Below are 16,344 nucleotides of genomic sequence, written 5' to 3'. Positions count from 1 at the left end.
GGGGAGTCATTAGCCTTTTTTGTTTTTACCTTCAGAGCCAAGATGCTCTTGTACAACGACTCAGTATGGTTACTGAACTTGACGGCTCTGGCCATGTTGTCGTCGATCTCCTGTGCGTTTTGTTGAACAGCTTTTGCATTGGTTGTCAAGGGTAAAGCCACGTGTATTGATTTCTTCGTTGTCTTCAGCTGAAATCCATAATGATAACGCGTTTTCCATTTTCACAGTTGTCCGGTTCTCTTCTTCGTATCTCTATTAAAAGACATTGCCAGGGTAAGGTCATGCCTATTGATGTCGTCATCGTCTTTGGCTGGAATCCATGATCCATAACGATAACACATTTCCATTTTCACAGTTGTCTGGTTCCGCAATCACAAAACGCTTCGTTTTGCCGATTTTGCTTTATCCTTGTTTGTGTAGCGCACTGTCGATTCGTTCAAACTGTAATGGCGTGCTATGGCCTTCCTTAATCATGTCTAATAATTTTACTTCTGCTGTGATGATGCGCAGCCAAACGGCTCACGGGATAGATAAATCCACTCGTGCTCTCATTGGTCGATTTCAATGCTGGGGGACACTGCAATGATGCACAATCAATCAGCTCACAGGGTAGATAATTCCACTCGTGCTCTCATTGGTCGATCTCAATGCTGGAGGAGACTGCGATGATGCGTAGACAATCAGCTCGCACGAAAAATGGTGCTTACTCTCATTGGTGCTTTCATTGGTCGATCTTGTGTTGGGAACCAATCACGCGCCTTGTATGGATGCTTTGAATGTACAAAGCCTTTTGAGTCAACTCACCGCTTTTTTGGCACGCTAGGAAACCTCTTTTGCATCAACATGAAACAGTGTATTTTTACATTTTTATTTTTTGGATGAATATTGTTGAAAACACTGCGATGCACTGAGGCCGCGAAACGTGAACCGCGAAGGATCACCGTTGCCATCACACTAGTGATCAGTTCTAATTCTCTCTTTCTAAGATGCAGGGGGAGAGGTCCAAACATACCAAATTCGCACAACACCGACATCGGGCTCACTGCCTCAGGCTTTAGTGATGGCCTCGTCTCTGGGAATGCCTCAGAGCAAAAGTGAGGACCCAACTATGAAGAGGGAAATTAGACTTGCAAAAAACAGGTAAGACTGCATACAGTACCTACAGTCATGTGAAAAAAATTGGGACACTCCATTAAATATTCAGTTCTTTATTAAGAAATGTTCAAATATCAATCTCTGATCTTGTTTTTTTTTTTTTTTTTTTTTTTTTTTTAATCTCTGGGAAATAAAGCGATTTGATTGCAGGTAGACAACAAAAATTAACATTGTTTTACTCATTAAACCAAATATATCAACAAAAGTGCATATTCTAACTGAGGAAAAAGTTAGGACACCCTACCACCTAATAGCTAATGTTACCCCCTTTGGCTCGAATAACTTCAGTGAGATGGTTTTTGTTGCCATCAACCAGTCTTTGACATCGGTCTGAGGAAAGTTTGCCCCCACTCCTCAACGCAGAATACTTTCAGCTGTGAGAATTTTGAAGGGTTTCTTGCATGCACAGCCTGTTTCAAGTCACCCCACAGCGTCTCAATGGGATTAAGATCTGGGCTTTGACTCGGCCATTCCAGGACTTTGTTCCTTTTCAGCCAGTCCTTGGTGGATATACTGGTATGTTTTGGGTCATTGTAATTTTGCAGAGTCCAGTTTTGCTTAAGCTTTAATTTTTTCACAAAGGACCAGGTCCTATTGCAGCAAAGCATCCCCAAACCATGACACTTCCACCTCCATGCTTCACAGTTGGTATGAGGTTCTTTTCCTGGACTGCTGTATTGGGTTTACGTCAAACATGTCCTCTGTTCTGGTGTCCAAATAATTCAGTTTTAGATTCATCTGTCCAAAGAACATTATTCCAGAAGTTCTGGTCATTGTCTACATTCACTCTGGCAAACTTGAGTCTGGCCTTCATGTTCTTCTTGGAGAGCAAAGGTTTCCTCTTGCACACCTCCCATTAAGCCTGAACGATATATCGTTTAAACATCGCCATCGCGATGTGTGCGTGCGCGATAGTCCCATCGCGAGGACGTGTTATAGTTTTTATTTTTTTTAATCCACATACGCCCTGCTTTCCGCTCTGCGCAGAGCCTCACACCCTCCCTATCCCAGCTCTTTGAACCTCACAGTCACTGCAGCACTTGCTTATTAAAGTTAACGATGCTGGTATCTTTGATCTTGCCAAAGAAGTGGACATCACAGCACAGCAGCTGTCAATCATCGTTTAACTGGTTAAACAGTTTCTGCAAGGAAGCCACTTTGGAATGAATGTGTGTGCGTGTGGAGATGTTTGAGACATAAATTAAATGCCAGAAGTGATCATGAGGAGTTTGTAATTTCTACATGTCCACCAAGAGTCACAGCTAAGGTAGATGAACAGAAGTAATAATAAAGCCAAGCATTTTTCTACTACAGTACTTTATTCTTGTTCAAAAATGATTTGGTTGGACAGTTATGTTTAAAACTGATCGTAATTATTACATTTGAAGTGCTTAAACCATTTATTAATATGTATATACATTTTTAAAAATCATACTTTGGGGAAAAAGTGAGAAAAAACATGCCTGATATGTATCTCTTTCCAATGCTAAATCTGAACAAATACATTGAGCACACACACAAAAAAATAAAAATTTTGGGGGGTCGGGGTGTGCAACTTAGCAGTTTTTCACTTATCGCGGCGGGTTTTGTTCCCCATTAACCGTGAAAAACGAGGGATCACTGTACACTGTTCATTGTGAGTCATCCAAAGTCTTTCCAAACAGCTATTTAAGTCATCTAGTGAAAATTTCTTTTAAAAAATATATATATATACATATTTTTTTAAATATCGCAATATAATATCGCAAACCCCCAAAAAATCGCAGCAATAGTTTTTTCCAATATCGTTCAGGCCTACCTCCCATGAAGGTTAAACTTGTGGAGTCTCTTTCTGAATGTAGAGGCATGCATTTTCATATCAACAGTAGCAGGAGCCTGCTGTAGGTTTTAGGGTTAGGGTTTTCGGAGACTTCTTTTAGCATCTTGCGGTCTGCTCTCGGGGTGAACTTGCATGGACGGCCAGGCCTGGACGTGTTGGCAGTTGTTTTGAATGTCCTCCACTTGTAGACTATTTTTCCGGACAGTGGAATGGCTGATTTTATATTCTTTTGAGATCTTTTGAAACCCCTACCAGACTCATAAGCGTCTACGATCTTCTTTCTGAAGGCCTCAGACAGCTCCTTTGAACTCACCGTGATGTTTTCTCTCACTTCAACAGTCAGTCACTGTTGAAAGTGTTCTGCGATAAAGATTGGTCTGAAGAAAGTTTGCCCCAATGTCAAAGACCGGTGGATGGCTACAGAAAGCGTCTCACTGAAGTTATTTCAGCCAAAGCGGCTAACACTAGCTATTACGGGGTATGGGGTCCTAACTTTTTTCTCAGTTAGAATATACATTTTTGTTTATATATTTGGTTTAATGAGTAAAACAATGTTAATTTTTTTGTTTATCTGCAATTAAATAACTTTCCTTCCCAGAGATTAAGAAAAACAAGATCAGAGATTGATATGTGAACATTTCCTAATAAAGAACTGAATATTTAATGGGGAGTTCTAATTTTTTTCACATGACTGTATTAAACTTACAGCAAATGAGTAAAACATCTTTATTTTTACTGACCACGTTCCTTCCTCACCACAGGGAAGCAGCTAGGGAGTGTCGACGAAAGAAAAAGGAATATGTCAAATGCCTTGAGAATCGAGTGGCAGTGCTTGAGAACCAAAACAAAACCCTGATTGAGGAACTGAAAAGCTTAAAGGAACTTTATTGTGTCAAAACAGGTTAAACTGTTTAAATGCACAGACATTGTGTCAGCGGGAACAGCTCTCAGCTCTTTGGATGCAGTCATGTTTCTGGGAACGCTTCAGGTTGAGATCCACCATCTTTTTACTCCGCTTGATATAACGATGATGATATATACATATATCTAAACATAATGAATTTGGACTTTTTTCCAGCTAATTTTTTTATTTACTAATGCTATAACATTTATAGTTGTGTATATTTTTAAACTGGGAGGTTCCAAATGATGAGCTTTTGCTTTTTGACTCTCAATTTCTAAATGTTGTTCAATTTCTTAAATGTTTTTGTGATTTTAAAAAATGTCGGGTGGTTTTAGGCCTACTATGAGCATTTACAGAATTGACTTAGTTCTATGTGAACATATTTGCTTCAAAGAAAATTCTCTTTTTCCCCAATAAGGAAATGTTACAGTTTTCATTCCTTATTTTTGTCAATGGGATATAAAGGGTAACTGAAATATAGTGTGATTGTCCATTGGCTATTAATGTCCTAGACAATCTGGTAAAAATTTGCACAGAGTCCAAGTAATATTTTATTTCATCGTGAAAAGGGTGAGGCTGTGGAACAGTGTATGAAATGTTGCTGATTCTGTAAGTAAATAATATATATTTTCACTTTGGTTTTGGTAATCATTTTTGGCACAGGTTAACATCATAGCAAAGAGTAGGCTATCAAAAGTCCATATAAAATGTATCAACAAGCAAAGAGTTATTTATAATATGAACCTTTTTGGGTTAAATAATCGACTAGTTTAGGGCTGCACCCCTTAACTCTTGACAAGATGGGTTAAATATAAATGTTTCCAATCTTTTATACTCTTTTACCAATTAAAAAAAAAAATATATATATATATATATATTTTTTTTTTGTTTGTTTGTTTTTACGAGTGCATACCTGTCAACCCGAGGCCGTTAGCAATCTTACAAATAGTGACATATACCCTTACAAATTGGTGATGAACCTTTCAACATTGTATATAGCGTGCAATATGAATTAAAATTAAAACTCAATTTTTAAAATAATATGAATTTATTGGTAATATTGTAACATAACCTGGAGCAATCAAAGAACAATATCTTTCATGATTACTAAAATTAAAAGTGACTTGTTATAATTGTATGCAGCACTTTTGGCAATTTCGTATCATGTCTTGATGGCTGCACTTCATGGCACTTCAGCTTGCAATTCAGTTTGACTTGAAGGTAGTTTGTTAGAATGTCCAATTATAAATTAAAAAGGTCAGTTGATAAAATTAGCTCACCGACGCAATCTTTGAGTCAGGGAGCATTTCTTTTGCTAACTCTGAGAAGTGATCAGCATAAGTTGCGGGCAAATTGTGTTCGGCAACAAATTGGCAGAATAAAATCTCTGCTTTCGTCACTTTTCATTCTGCAGACTTCATCTTTATGACCAGTGTTGTTAATCTTACTTTTAAAAAGTAATTGATTAGTTACAAATTACTTCTCCCAAAAAGTAATTGAGTTAGTAACTCAGTTACCTGAATATAAGAGTAATTAGTTACTTTGGCAAAGTAACTGGTGTTATTTCATGTTTGTTTTTTTTTCATTAAAAAACAAAACAAAACATAGTAACCTTTGCTATGTTTGGAAGTAATTTATTATTTCATTTCGACGTGAAAGTTTTAAAGCTGTTTCATAATTTAAAGATGGATTCAAGTCAAGATTTTGCCGATTGAGGAGTATTTTAGATAAAAAGTTACTCAGGTTCGCTAGGAAGGTTCACTATAACAGAGCCTTTCTGAGAAGTGTACTGCTCTAAAATGGCGGCTGTTTACTCACGCCACCGAGTCTTGTCAATTCGCATGTAGGTCTATATGCATGAGATATCTAGGTGTAGATTGTAGGCTGCCGGCTACAGTCAGGAAATATTGGTGCCACCTAGCCTAGCATCGCGTTTGCAACAGCGTCACAACAAACACTTCGATCTCAGTGTCTCTGACTTTTCTCGTGTCATTCAACCAACGAAGTAACGCACATTGTCTCGTTGCCAAAAAGGTGACAAAATCTGAACAGAGGGAAAAAAAACGTAATCACGAAAAACGTACAGATTTTGAACGTACGGCGTACACATTTAAAAAACAGTGCTCACTTGTACAAATTACGCCGAAACTGTACAACTTCACAGGTATGCAAGTGCATGGTGAGTCCGAATGGCTTATTTGTGCTCAGGCCATACCTTGCTTACCCTGAAACATAAACAATCTCATCTAATTTTGGCTGATATTTTGTATCTTGTTCATAATTTGTGACAAGCGTAGGAATACAAGTAGTCCCCGAGTTGCGACGTACTCAACTCAGACGATTTCGACTTTTTACGATGCAGGAGTCTGATGCACCATTTTGTCTACAGTCGTTTTATTGTCGTTGCATAAACAGTACCTTATTGTACATCGGAGTATATATTTTTTTACTTTATTAATATGACACGTGTTCTGCCCTCACTAAACGTGAAGTTGCTCAGTTTGACAAATAGCAAACAAGGCAATTGTGCTTTTTTTTAAGCTTTTTAGTTCCATCACTCTTGACAATTTGTAAAGCTGTAACAGTCATATGTACAGTTATGTTCAGAAACACGCATTCTAACAATAAAATACTTTACACAAAACAATTAGTGTTCAAACATATGTCTAGTCTGATCAATATGTACATTTAGTAGATTAAATTTGCCTAACAAAAGTCCGCTAGCTTAAATGCTATAAATGCTAACGTATTTACAATCCTCATAGCAAATCTCTCACACGTAACTCCACAAACTATAGCTGTAAACTTAATTACAAATGCATACACAAAGATATATTAGCTGAAACAACTTACAGCCTCATGTGGGCCAAACCAGTGCGCAGCTATCCTTTATCTACTTGTCCTTCTCAAAAAATTAGCATATTGTGATCAAGCTTATTATTTTCTGTAATGTACTGATAAACATTACTTTCATATATTTTAGATTCATTACACACGACTGAAGTAGTTCAAGCCTTTTATTGTTTTAATATTGATGATTTTGGCAAAAAGTCAAAGAAAACAAAATCCCTATCTCAAAACAATCAGCATATCATGAGAAACTACTAACCTAATCATCTGAATCAACGAATTAACTCAAAACCCCTGCGAAAGAGTCCTGAAGCTTTTAAAAACTCCCTGCCTGGTTCATTACTCAAAACCGCAATCATGGGCAAGACTGCCGACCTGACTTCTGTCCAGAAGGCCATCATTGACACCCTCAAGCAAGACGCTAAGACACAGAAAGAAATTTCTTAGCGAATAGGCTGTTCCCAGAGTGCTGTATCAAGGCACCTCAGTGGAAAGGAAAAACTGTGGCAGGAAACGCTGCACAACCAGAAGAGGTGACTGCACCCTGAGAAAGATTGTGGAGAAGGGCTGATTCCAGACCTTGGGGGACCTGCAGAAACAGCGGACTGAATCTGGAGTAGAAACATCCAGCGCCACCGTGCACAGGCGTGTGCTGGAAATGGGCTACAGGTGCCACATTCCCCAGGTCTAGCCACTTTTGAACCTGAAACCGTGGCAGAAGCGCATGACCTGGGCTACAGAGAAGCAGCACTGGACTGTTGCTCAGTGGTCCAAAGTACTTTTTTCAGATAAAAGCAAATTTTGCATGTCATTCGGAAATCAAGGTGCCAGAGTTTGGAGGAAGACTTGGGAGAAGGAAATGCCCAAATGCTTCAAGTCTAGTGTCAAGTACCCACAGTCAGTGATGGTTTGGGGTGTCATGTCAGCTGCTGGTGTTGGTCTACTGTGTTTTATCAAGGGCAGGGTCAATGCAGCTAGCTATCAAGAGATTTTGGAGCACTTCATGCTTCCATCTGCTGATAAGCTATATTGAGATGATTTCATTTTTCAGCACGACCTGGCACCTGCTCACAGTGCCAAAACCACTGGTAAATGGTTTACTGACCATGGCATTACTGTGCTCAATTGGCCTGCCAACTCTCCTGACCTGAACCCCATAGAGAATCTGTGAGATATTGTGAAGAGGAAGTTGAGAGACACCAGACCCAACACTGGATGAGCTTAAGGCCGCTATCAAAGCATCCTGGGCCTCCATAACACCTCATCAGTGCCACAGGCTGATTGCCTCCATGCCACGCCGCATTGTAGCTGTCATTTCTGCAAAAGGATTCACGACTAAGTATTGAGTGCATAGCTGATATAATTAATTGAAGGTTGACTTTTTTGTATTTAAAAAACACTTTTTTGTATTGGTCGGATGCAGGGCCGGAGTGGGACTCATTTTCGGCCCTGGAATTTCATGCCTCAGACCGGCCCACTCATTTAAAATGATGTCATTATGCATACACGTGTTAAGTTCAGTGTTCTCTAAAGCCGTGTACTGTAATTCTGTGTATTCCAATTCAGTGCAGGTAATGGTTGTTTAACAAGGTGGCTCTATTTTAACAAGTGCAACACAACATATTTTGAACAAATTTAAAAATGGATTTAAAAAAAAAAACTATATTAAATGATACATTTGAAAAATAAAGTCAAACGATTAAAATTTTTGATCAAGTTAATTACAGCTTAAAAATTAATCGTAATTAATCGCAATTCAAACCATCTATAAAATATGCCATATTTTTCTGTAAATTATTGTTGGAATGGAAAGATAAGACACAAGATGGATATAAACATTCAACATAAGGTACTTAAGGACTGTATTTGTTTATTATAACAATAAATCAACAAGATGGCATTAACATTATGAACATTCTGTTAAAGCCATCCATGGATAGAAAGACTTGTAGTTCTTAAAAGATAAATGTTAGTACAAGTTATAGAAATGTTATATTAAAACCCCTCTTAATGTTTTCGTTTTAATAAAAGTTGTAAAATTTTCAATCAAAAAATAAACTAGTAGCCCGCCATTGTTGATCTCAATAATTACTTACACAATGCTCATGGGTGCTGAAGCCTATAAAATCAGTCACACCCAAGCGCCAGCAGAGGGCGGCAAAACTCCATAAAACACAATTAACAAGTGGGCATGTCATTGTACTGTCATTTAAATCTGTCTGAGCAGGGCATGTGCGTTAATTGCGTCAAATATTTTAACGTGATTCATTTAAAAAATTAATTACCGCCCGTTAACCCGATAATTTTGACAGCCCTAAAATAAATGAATCAATAAGACCTTTTCTGCAACATCAAATATTAACAAAATGAGTGCTTACAGATAAAACAAACATAGCAACATAACAATATGAAAAATAAAGAATACGTATTGCACATTGTAACAACTTCTAATGATACTATTATCCATTTTCCATTTCCACTTTAAAAACGCCACGTAAATGATTACATTAATTCTAATGTTAACTCGCTGAACGACATGGCAATCCTACCTTCCAGCTCTGCACCTGTGGTGTGTTCATTATGGCTAATGCTTGCTGCTACATATCCCTTGTGAGGTGCTACAAGAAGCCAAAGTTTCCACAATTACATATTGTCGTATCACACGGTGCAAGTTGCATTTTATTCGCCATCTGGCCTTACCACTTTCGTTGTAATCCTCTGTAGTTTGAGGCAGCAAGGTCGTTGCATGAAAAAAAACAGCTATTTTTGCGCATTTTGCCGATTCTTTCACGAGTGCTTTTCTCTTTTTAATTCTTATTTTTCAGCGCCACCCTTGCTCTTTTTATCCATCCGAGCACCGAATTAGCAGCTAATTTGGCTCAATACAGACTACAATTAGGGGGCGGAGCTGCATGCTGTAGTTTTCGTCTGCTCACGTGAGGATGAGTCTGGAAAAAAAAAATAGTTTTTTTTTTTTTTTTTTAAGACGGCCCACAGGGACAGCGGTAACAGAATGTAAGTTATACTCAGTGACACTGTCACAAATAAATACCAAACAAAAAATGATAACAGTGTAATTTTTTTTTTTTTTTTAATAAAACCCGGACCGGCCCATCTGGCCGGCCGGCCCTTCTGGAATCGTCCAGAAGCTCCCGATTAGTCACTCCGGGCCTGGTCGGATGAAATATGCAAATTTTTTGAGTTATGGAGTTTTGTTTTTTCTTTTTTTTTTTTTTTTTGCCAAAATCATCCATATTAAAACAATAAAAGGCTTAAACTACTTCAGTTGTGTGTAATGAATCTAAAAATGTAAAAGTCTAATGTTTTCTTAGCCTCTTGCTTGAGGGGGTCAATGATGGCCTTCTGGACAGCAGTCAGGTCGGCAGTCTTGCCCATGATTGCAGTTTTGAGTACTGAACCAGGGTGGGAGTTCGTTGATTCGGATGATTAAGTTAGTAGCTACTTTAGAGTACCTTTTCATGATATGCAAATTTTTTGAGATAGGGATTTTTGTTTTTTCTTGACTTTTTTGCCAAAATCATCAATATTAAAACAATAAAAGGCTTGAACAACTTCAGTTGTGTGTAATGGATCTAAAATATATGAAAGTCTAATGTTTATCAGTACATTACAGAAAATAATGAACTATCACAATATGCTAATTTTTTGAGAAGGACTAATATGTGAGACGTCTGAGTCTGCTGCTCAATCATACAAAGGGACGGTCCAGCCAGACCCAACGCTGCTACGAGAGGGCAGTGTATCCTCCATGAACAAACAAAATACAATACTTTCGCACTTTTTGGATTGTTATTTTGAAATTTAATGAAAGGGTGCTCTCTGACTTGCACGGAAATTCGGGTCACGTCGCCAGCGTGGGAACGGAACTCATTCGTAACCTGGGGACTGCCTTTTTGTTCTGTATGAATTTTTACCAACAGTCATTTGATAGAATATCCCATAATATGTGGTCGTATTACCGAGGTCACTGGAGCCTCAATGTGTTGTAGGTGAAGCTGAGAAAAGCCAGCGGTCTCCAGATCTTTCCATGTCGCTCTTGTGATCGTACATCCATCTCCTATGTAGAACCATAATGGTTCGAGTGTGTGTTGGAGGAAGAATGTCCAGGTTGAAGGTTTTGACACCACATGTTCCATAAAGAAGAAGGCTCCACCCTGGAAGATAAATGAGTATTTTAGATAATTTTTCCTCATTTAACTCCTAGGCAACACATACTTTGATTTTTTTTTTTTTCAGTCTGCTCTGGCCTTTTGGCATGGTGATTGTGCTTGCATGGCTTTTCCTCCAATTCTCCCACCACCACAGTTTAAAATTTTAAGTACAAAGACTACAGTCTGGCCATTAACAAGTTTAAGGTAAACCCCACCAAACTAAACTTCAATTTCATCCACTATCAAACTCAGATCTATGGCGGAAAACACTCAGGTGACTTGAAGTTCTGCTCTGAGACCCCAATTTGGCCAAATTTCAAAAATGTCCGATATGCATGTGTGATACATCATTGGAAAGCTTAAAATCTCAATTTTCTGGGGCAAGAAACATTTTTAACGGGGAGGGCATTTTTAAAAATGTTTTCAAACAGCAAAACCCTATCTGGAGGTGAGCGCACACGAGAGCAGAATTACAGACGCCATGACTTTTAACGAGATATCATTGCGTACTTATCTTGTTTCGATCCAAAAACTCCATGTAGATGTATCACTGAGTGTCAAGACACAGTGTGAATGGCCACAGCTGGATTTTGGGGGGATTTTATGGGTGAAACATGGTAATATAACATGGGTCGCGATGCAGAAATTGCAGACATCAAGGAGTGGTCGAGATTTTCTTTTTCATATATTTTCCCTTTTAAAGGTTTTTTAAAAAATTTTCTTTGTTTGGATCGATTATCATCTAACATATCGGAGAAAATGCGACTTACAAAAAAAAATACAAGTAAGGGAGTTATGAGGTAGATCTGTCTTTTTTTCAGACACCATTTTTTTCCATTGTGAAGTAATTTGTTTAAAAGTTTATAATATGCGAGTGAATAATTTTTAATTTTTTAATTTATTTTTTTAAACAAAATATTAAACATCAATTAATGATTCTAAGCTAAACGTGACAGACATTTTGAACAATAAATATAATACCTTCATTTTATGGCTGGGTTGAAACAAAAGCTGTTGCGCGACGTTTGTAAACGGGGTTTCCTTGGTAAAATGGACAAATTAAAAATAGTTCGGGGGCTTAATGTGCCATGAATCTGCTATGGCAGCATATAGACATATTATTCTATCAAACACAACAGTTGTTTTGGCATAAAATACAGCAGTTTCTTTTAAAGAGTGCAAGAGCAGAAACTGCTTTTTCGGTCTGTGTTTTCCGCCCTATGTATGTGTACAATATATAACATATGCGTACAGTTAGTATGTTACATATTTGCATCAGGAGAAAATATTTTTACTTGCAAAGTAAATTTTAAAGCAATTACTTTTTTTTTTTTTTTTACTTGAGTATTTTCTTAGATACTTGTAGTTTTAAGTATTTGTTGCACCTGTACCTGTATTTCTACTTAAGTAAAAAAAAAGTGAGTACTTCATCCACCACTGGCAAATTGCCACCAGTCAACTACAGGAGCCTAATTACAAATAAATTACATTCTGGGCATTGTCAATGCAAATTGTCATGCAAACCCGGTTAAATGGCATCCAATGTTATGAAAAATGATGCATGAAAGCTAAAAGTCAAGTGCAGTATTGAGAACGTGTGAAATTTTTACTTAGGACGTACAGTGATTCCTCGCTACTTCACGCTTCAAACTTAGCGCCATTAGTCCATCGCGGATTTTTTCCAATAAAAAAATAAATAAATGCAGTATTTTATAGAGTTGTCCCGATTCGATCACGTAGTCTCTCACTCTCGCCGCTTTTCTTGGTCAAGCAGTGTTGCTTGGAGTTGCTTATTGAAGTTAACGATGGTTGACAGACGTTAAGGTTTGATCTTGCCAGAGACACATGGAAGCCGAAACTTCAAAGTGCTGCATGCGTCAATCATCGTTTCACTTTTTAAACTGTTGCTGTGGCAACTCATTGAGTGGAAGTGAGCAGCTGGAGCGGGTTTGAGTGGACTTACTCAATGTAGCATTTAATAAAGAAAAGCATTTTTCTACTTTATTCTTGTTTAAAAAAATAATTCAGTGGTACAGTAACATGTTAAAACTTAACATGATTATTACATTTGATGTGCTTAAAGGCCATTTATTTAAATAAACTTTTTAACTCATTCACTCCCAGCTATTTTCACCGGTTGCAACCCCCTTTGCTCCCGGCCGTTTTACTGGATTTTGGCTGATATTTAAAGGCCATAGAAAAATCTATTCTATTGCTATATAGACATGGAACCCACCAAAAGAAAGATTAGTTTCTTTTTTTTCAGCAGGAAAAAAAAGCAAGTTCATATCTTTTTCCATTTTTAGAAATCAGCATTAGAAAATAGCTTAGTTTGAGCAATTTTCCAATTCCTGATGAAAAAGCATAGAAATTGAGCTTTTTGTGAAAGCATACATTTCAAACATAATGACTCTAACACAGCTATTTTTTGCTTTAGTTACATCCCAAACATCTGAATAATGTTTTCCTTTTACAAAATAACATAAACAAGAAGACAAATAGAGCTTTTGATAGCAAAGTAACAATTTATTTCCACATAACTAACTGAGAGATGACGCGGCCGGGTAAACTTTTCCCTCGTTGCCGCCTGTCTCATAAAGATGGATTTTTTTGAGTCTCTGCAGGGTCTGCTCGGCAAGCAGCACGGACTCAACGGTATCGTCCGCTGCACTGGTGCTCCCGGTCGTTCTGTTCAGTCGTCCAGCGCCTGGCATCCCGGGCGTCCTCTAGGTTGTTCTGCTCGGTCGTCCGCCGCCTGGCATCATGGACATCCATTCGGTCGTCTTCCGCCGGCACCCCGGCTGTGCAGCCCGGCCGTTCGTTGTCGTTGAGTCGGGTTGCGGCTCTTACCAAATGCGCTACTGCCCTCCAGTGGCCAGTTTTATTGCTTTAAAATGGATTTTCAGCTTTGTGCTTTGGAGCTAAATTGAATCAAAACCCAGCGATGTCTCTTGTAAAACAAACGTAAAAGACATAAATACATCTTTGGGACACTGAAACAATTACAAATAGAACGTACTTATACGTTTTTGGGAGCAAATGAGTTAATTAGGCTCGAGCGTATGACGTGGCACTCGCGAGGTTTCCGCCGCTATCGCCATTGTGGAAGCGAGAAACATAAACAATTAGGCATTTCAACACAGGTCGCTCTTTAAAAATGGTTGGAAATTACTGTGCAGTAAAGAATTGCAACAACCGATCGAATAAAAAGGAGAATGTACAGCTCGACGGAACACCATTGAGTTTCTTCCGGATCCCTACATGGAGAAAAGGCGAGGGAAAGGTCATATCTGAACTTATCAAACGTCGAAGAATGGCATGGGTGGCCTCGAACAGAAGGAAGGGCATAACGTTTGATTCTCCAGTTACACACTGAGTTTGCTCTATGCACTTCCACTCCGGTAAGTTAATTTCGTTTGTTTACTAAAATTTCAGTAACTTTATGCCCTAAGTCGGCCTGTTGTTAGCTATAGCTACAGCTAAACAACTAGCATGCATTCATGTGCATTGTCTTCATAAGACATAATTCCTGTCGTTGCTAAATGAAAAAGCTGTAATATTTTGACGTGAGAGAGTGGCAAAGAATTTGTACACAGGCTACATTTTATGCAACAAAAAATTTGTACATCCGTGGTCATAGACTAATGTAAACACACATTGCCTACCTTTGCTAGAAAGATGGTGTTGCCGTTTGCTATGGTCATAATGTGAAGATCCTGCACCCATCTGCAGCAAAACTGTTCGTAGCTTTGTAGCGATTTGTAGTTTCGGAATTGCTGATGAGTGTAGTAACATACACCAAACACTAAATACAGCATGATGTCCATTTCGCGTAGTGGAGGAAGCTTGTCGACATCTTTACTCAATTTGTGTTCGGCTTGCTCGTGAGGGTCAACATTGTTCACATCCTTAAAATTGCTCACATATCTGTCCTTCGCCGTGGTAACAAGTTTGTATCGAACTTTCCATCTTTGGCACTCGTAGTTCAATTATATTTGCCGTTAAGTTTAAATGTCCCGTGATGCAGACGTGCTTCCGCAATGGCTGCGTTGTCGCAAATCTCGCACGATCCCGTGCTGCTGTGACGTAAACGCTCGAGCCTAATTATACTTTGGTGGGAAAAAAAGTCTTATATGTAGTTCTTTCCAATGATAAAGCTGAATAAATCCGTGGAACACAAGAAAAAAAAAGGGGGGGGCTACTTCGCGGTTTTTCACTTATCGCGGCAGGTTCTGGTCCCCATTAACCGCGAAAAACGAGGGATCACTGTATAGCCTAAATTATGTCGCCTGTAGATGCCGCCATTTACAATGATGTCTTTCAGTTGTGGCAGCAGCACGACATTTGCGTCCTCCAATATAGGCTCAAAACGCCTGACGAGGACGACTGGTTGTAGTTCAACAATTTTCTTAAGTTGAGAACCCTGTCCACCACTTGTCTCGTGTGACAACTAATCGCAGACTCACCGTTTTCAGCACACGCCGGACCTCCCGAAGAACCATCTTCACGTCCCTTACCGAACACAGCACCAACGTGCACACCACCACGTCAACACACTCGTCGTCCAATTCGTTCATGTCTTCAGCAGAGGCAACCAGAAAGGCCTCGTACGTCAGGTGCTTGTTGGCGTCCATGCTCCTCTTCAGGTACGTCTCGAAGTGAGGGTTGGGATCCGCGCAAAGCACCGTGCATCCATACGGATAGAACTGGAAGTTTGCACCGCTGCCACAGCCGATCTCGAGCAGGCGCAGCGAGCCATCGCTGTTGGCAAACCCGCATACGTTCCGGAAGAGCTCTTTCTTCATTCTGTTCACTTTGTCGTTATAAGAAAACGTTATATGGTAGGCGAGCAGCGGGAAGACACGCTTATACGCGGAGCGTAATCCGAACACCTGCGCCAGGAACAAGGGTAAAGTCAGCAAGGAGCAGAAGAGCCTGCTCGCTTTCAACAGCCAATATCTCATTATTTGTTTAATTTGACAATCCTCGTCAATCACTTAAGGAACCCAAAATACACTTCTAGGAGATTAGAAACTTAATCGCCTGGTGTCTAGCGCTCTTCAGCCACACGATGGCGCCATTGCGTCAAAATCTGTGTATCAGTCGTTCAACCAAATCAATTTCAAAAGGTCAACGAAATTATCCTGAAATGTGAGCGGCGAGCATTTTTTCGCTTCACATAGGGAAATAAAATCACACAAAATTCTATAAGTAATAGTTCATTTTCATCTTGTTTTTTAATTTAAATTAATATTCAATTTTAATGTACAGCCCTCGAGTGTGGTTTTATCAATTTTGACTTATTTATACCCAGATTTGGGTAGAGTAGCCAAAAATTTTACTCCAAGTAAGAGCGGAGTTGCTTCAAAATAATATTACTCAAGTGAAAGTAAAAGTAATCATCCATATAATGTACTCAAGTACAAGTTAAAAGGTATTTAGTG

At 38.8% G+C, this 16,344-nt stretch overlaps 2 protein-coding genes across 5 annotated transcripts in view; one reads left to right on the top strand and one right to left on the bottom strand.

The window, feature by feature from the left end:
• atf1 (activating transcription factor 1) overlaps positions 1–6,519 on the top strand; it is a 29,652-nt gene extending 23,133 nt beyond the window's left edge. The window contains exons 6-7 of one of the 3 annotated variants that reach the window (XM_057846054.1): positions 987–1,140; positions 3,736–6,519. In XM_057846054.1, the coding sequence (XP_057702037.1) occupies positions 987–1,140; positions 3,736–3,880 (299 nt within the window). In that variant the 3' untranslated portion in view covers positions 3,881–6,519. The remainder of the gene's footprint in view (positions 1–986; positions 1,141–3,735) is intronic. The other 2 variants (XM_057846053.1, XM_057846055.1) reach the window with 2 other exon arrangements.
• Positions 6,520–8,515: 1,996 nt separating this feature from the next.
• Positions 8,516–15,929, bottom strand: LOC130921780 (N6-adenosine-methyltransferase TMT1A-like). Of its 2 annotated transcripts, XR_009064399.1 has the most exons (3): positions 15,367–15,929; positions 9,429–10,903; positions 8,516–9,346 (listed from the first exon to the last, which is right to left on the bottom strand). XR_009064399.1 is itself a non-coding variant. In XM_057846057.1 (2 exons), exons 1-2 carry the CDS (start codon positions 15,862–15,864, stop codon positions 10,670–10,672), a joined length of 732 nt encoding a protein of 243 aa, XP_057702040.1. In that variant the 5' UTR covers positions 15,865–15,929; the 3' UTR covers positions 8,516–10,669. The 2 variants fall into 2 exon arrangements, 1 of the variants encoding a protein (XP_057702040.1); XM_057846057.1 differs by having other exon boundaries at positions 8,516–10,903.
• Positions 15,930–16,344: the final 415 nt, after the last annotated feature.

Source organism: Corythoichthys intestinalis, chromosome 9 (assembly GCF_030265065.1).
Source record: "Corythoichthys intestinalis isolate RoL2023-P3 chromosome 9, ASM3026506v1, whole genome shotgun sequence".
In the NCBI taxonomy this organism is placed as follows: domain Eukaryota; kingdom Metazoa; phylum Chordata; class Actinopteri; order Syngnathiformes; family Syngnathidae; genus Corythoichthys; species Corythoichthys intestinalis.
Note: the sequence above shows the minus strand (reverse complement) of the source record. Positions and strands in the feature narration are given on the sequence as shown.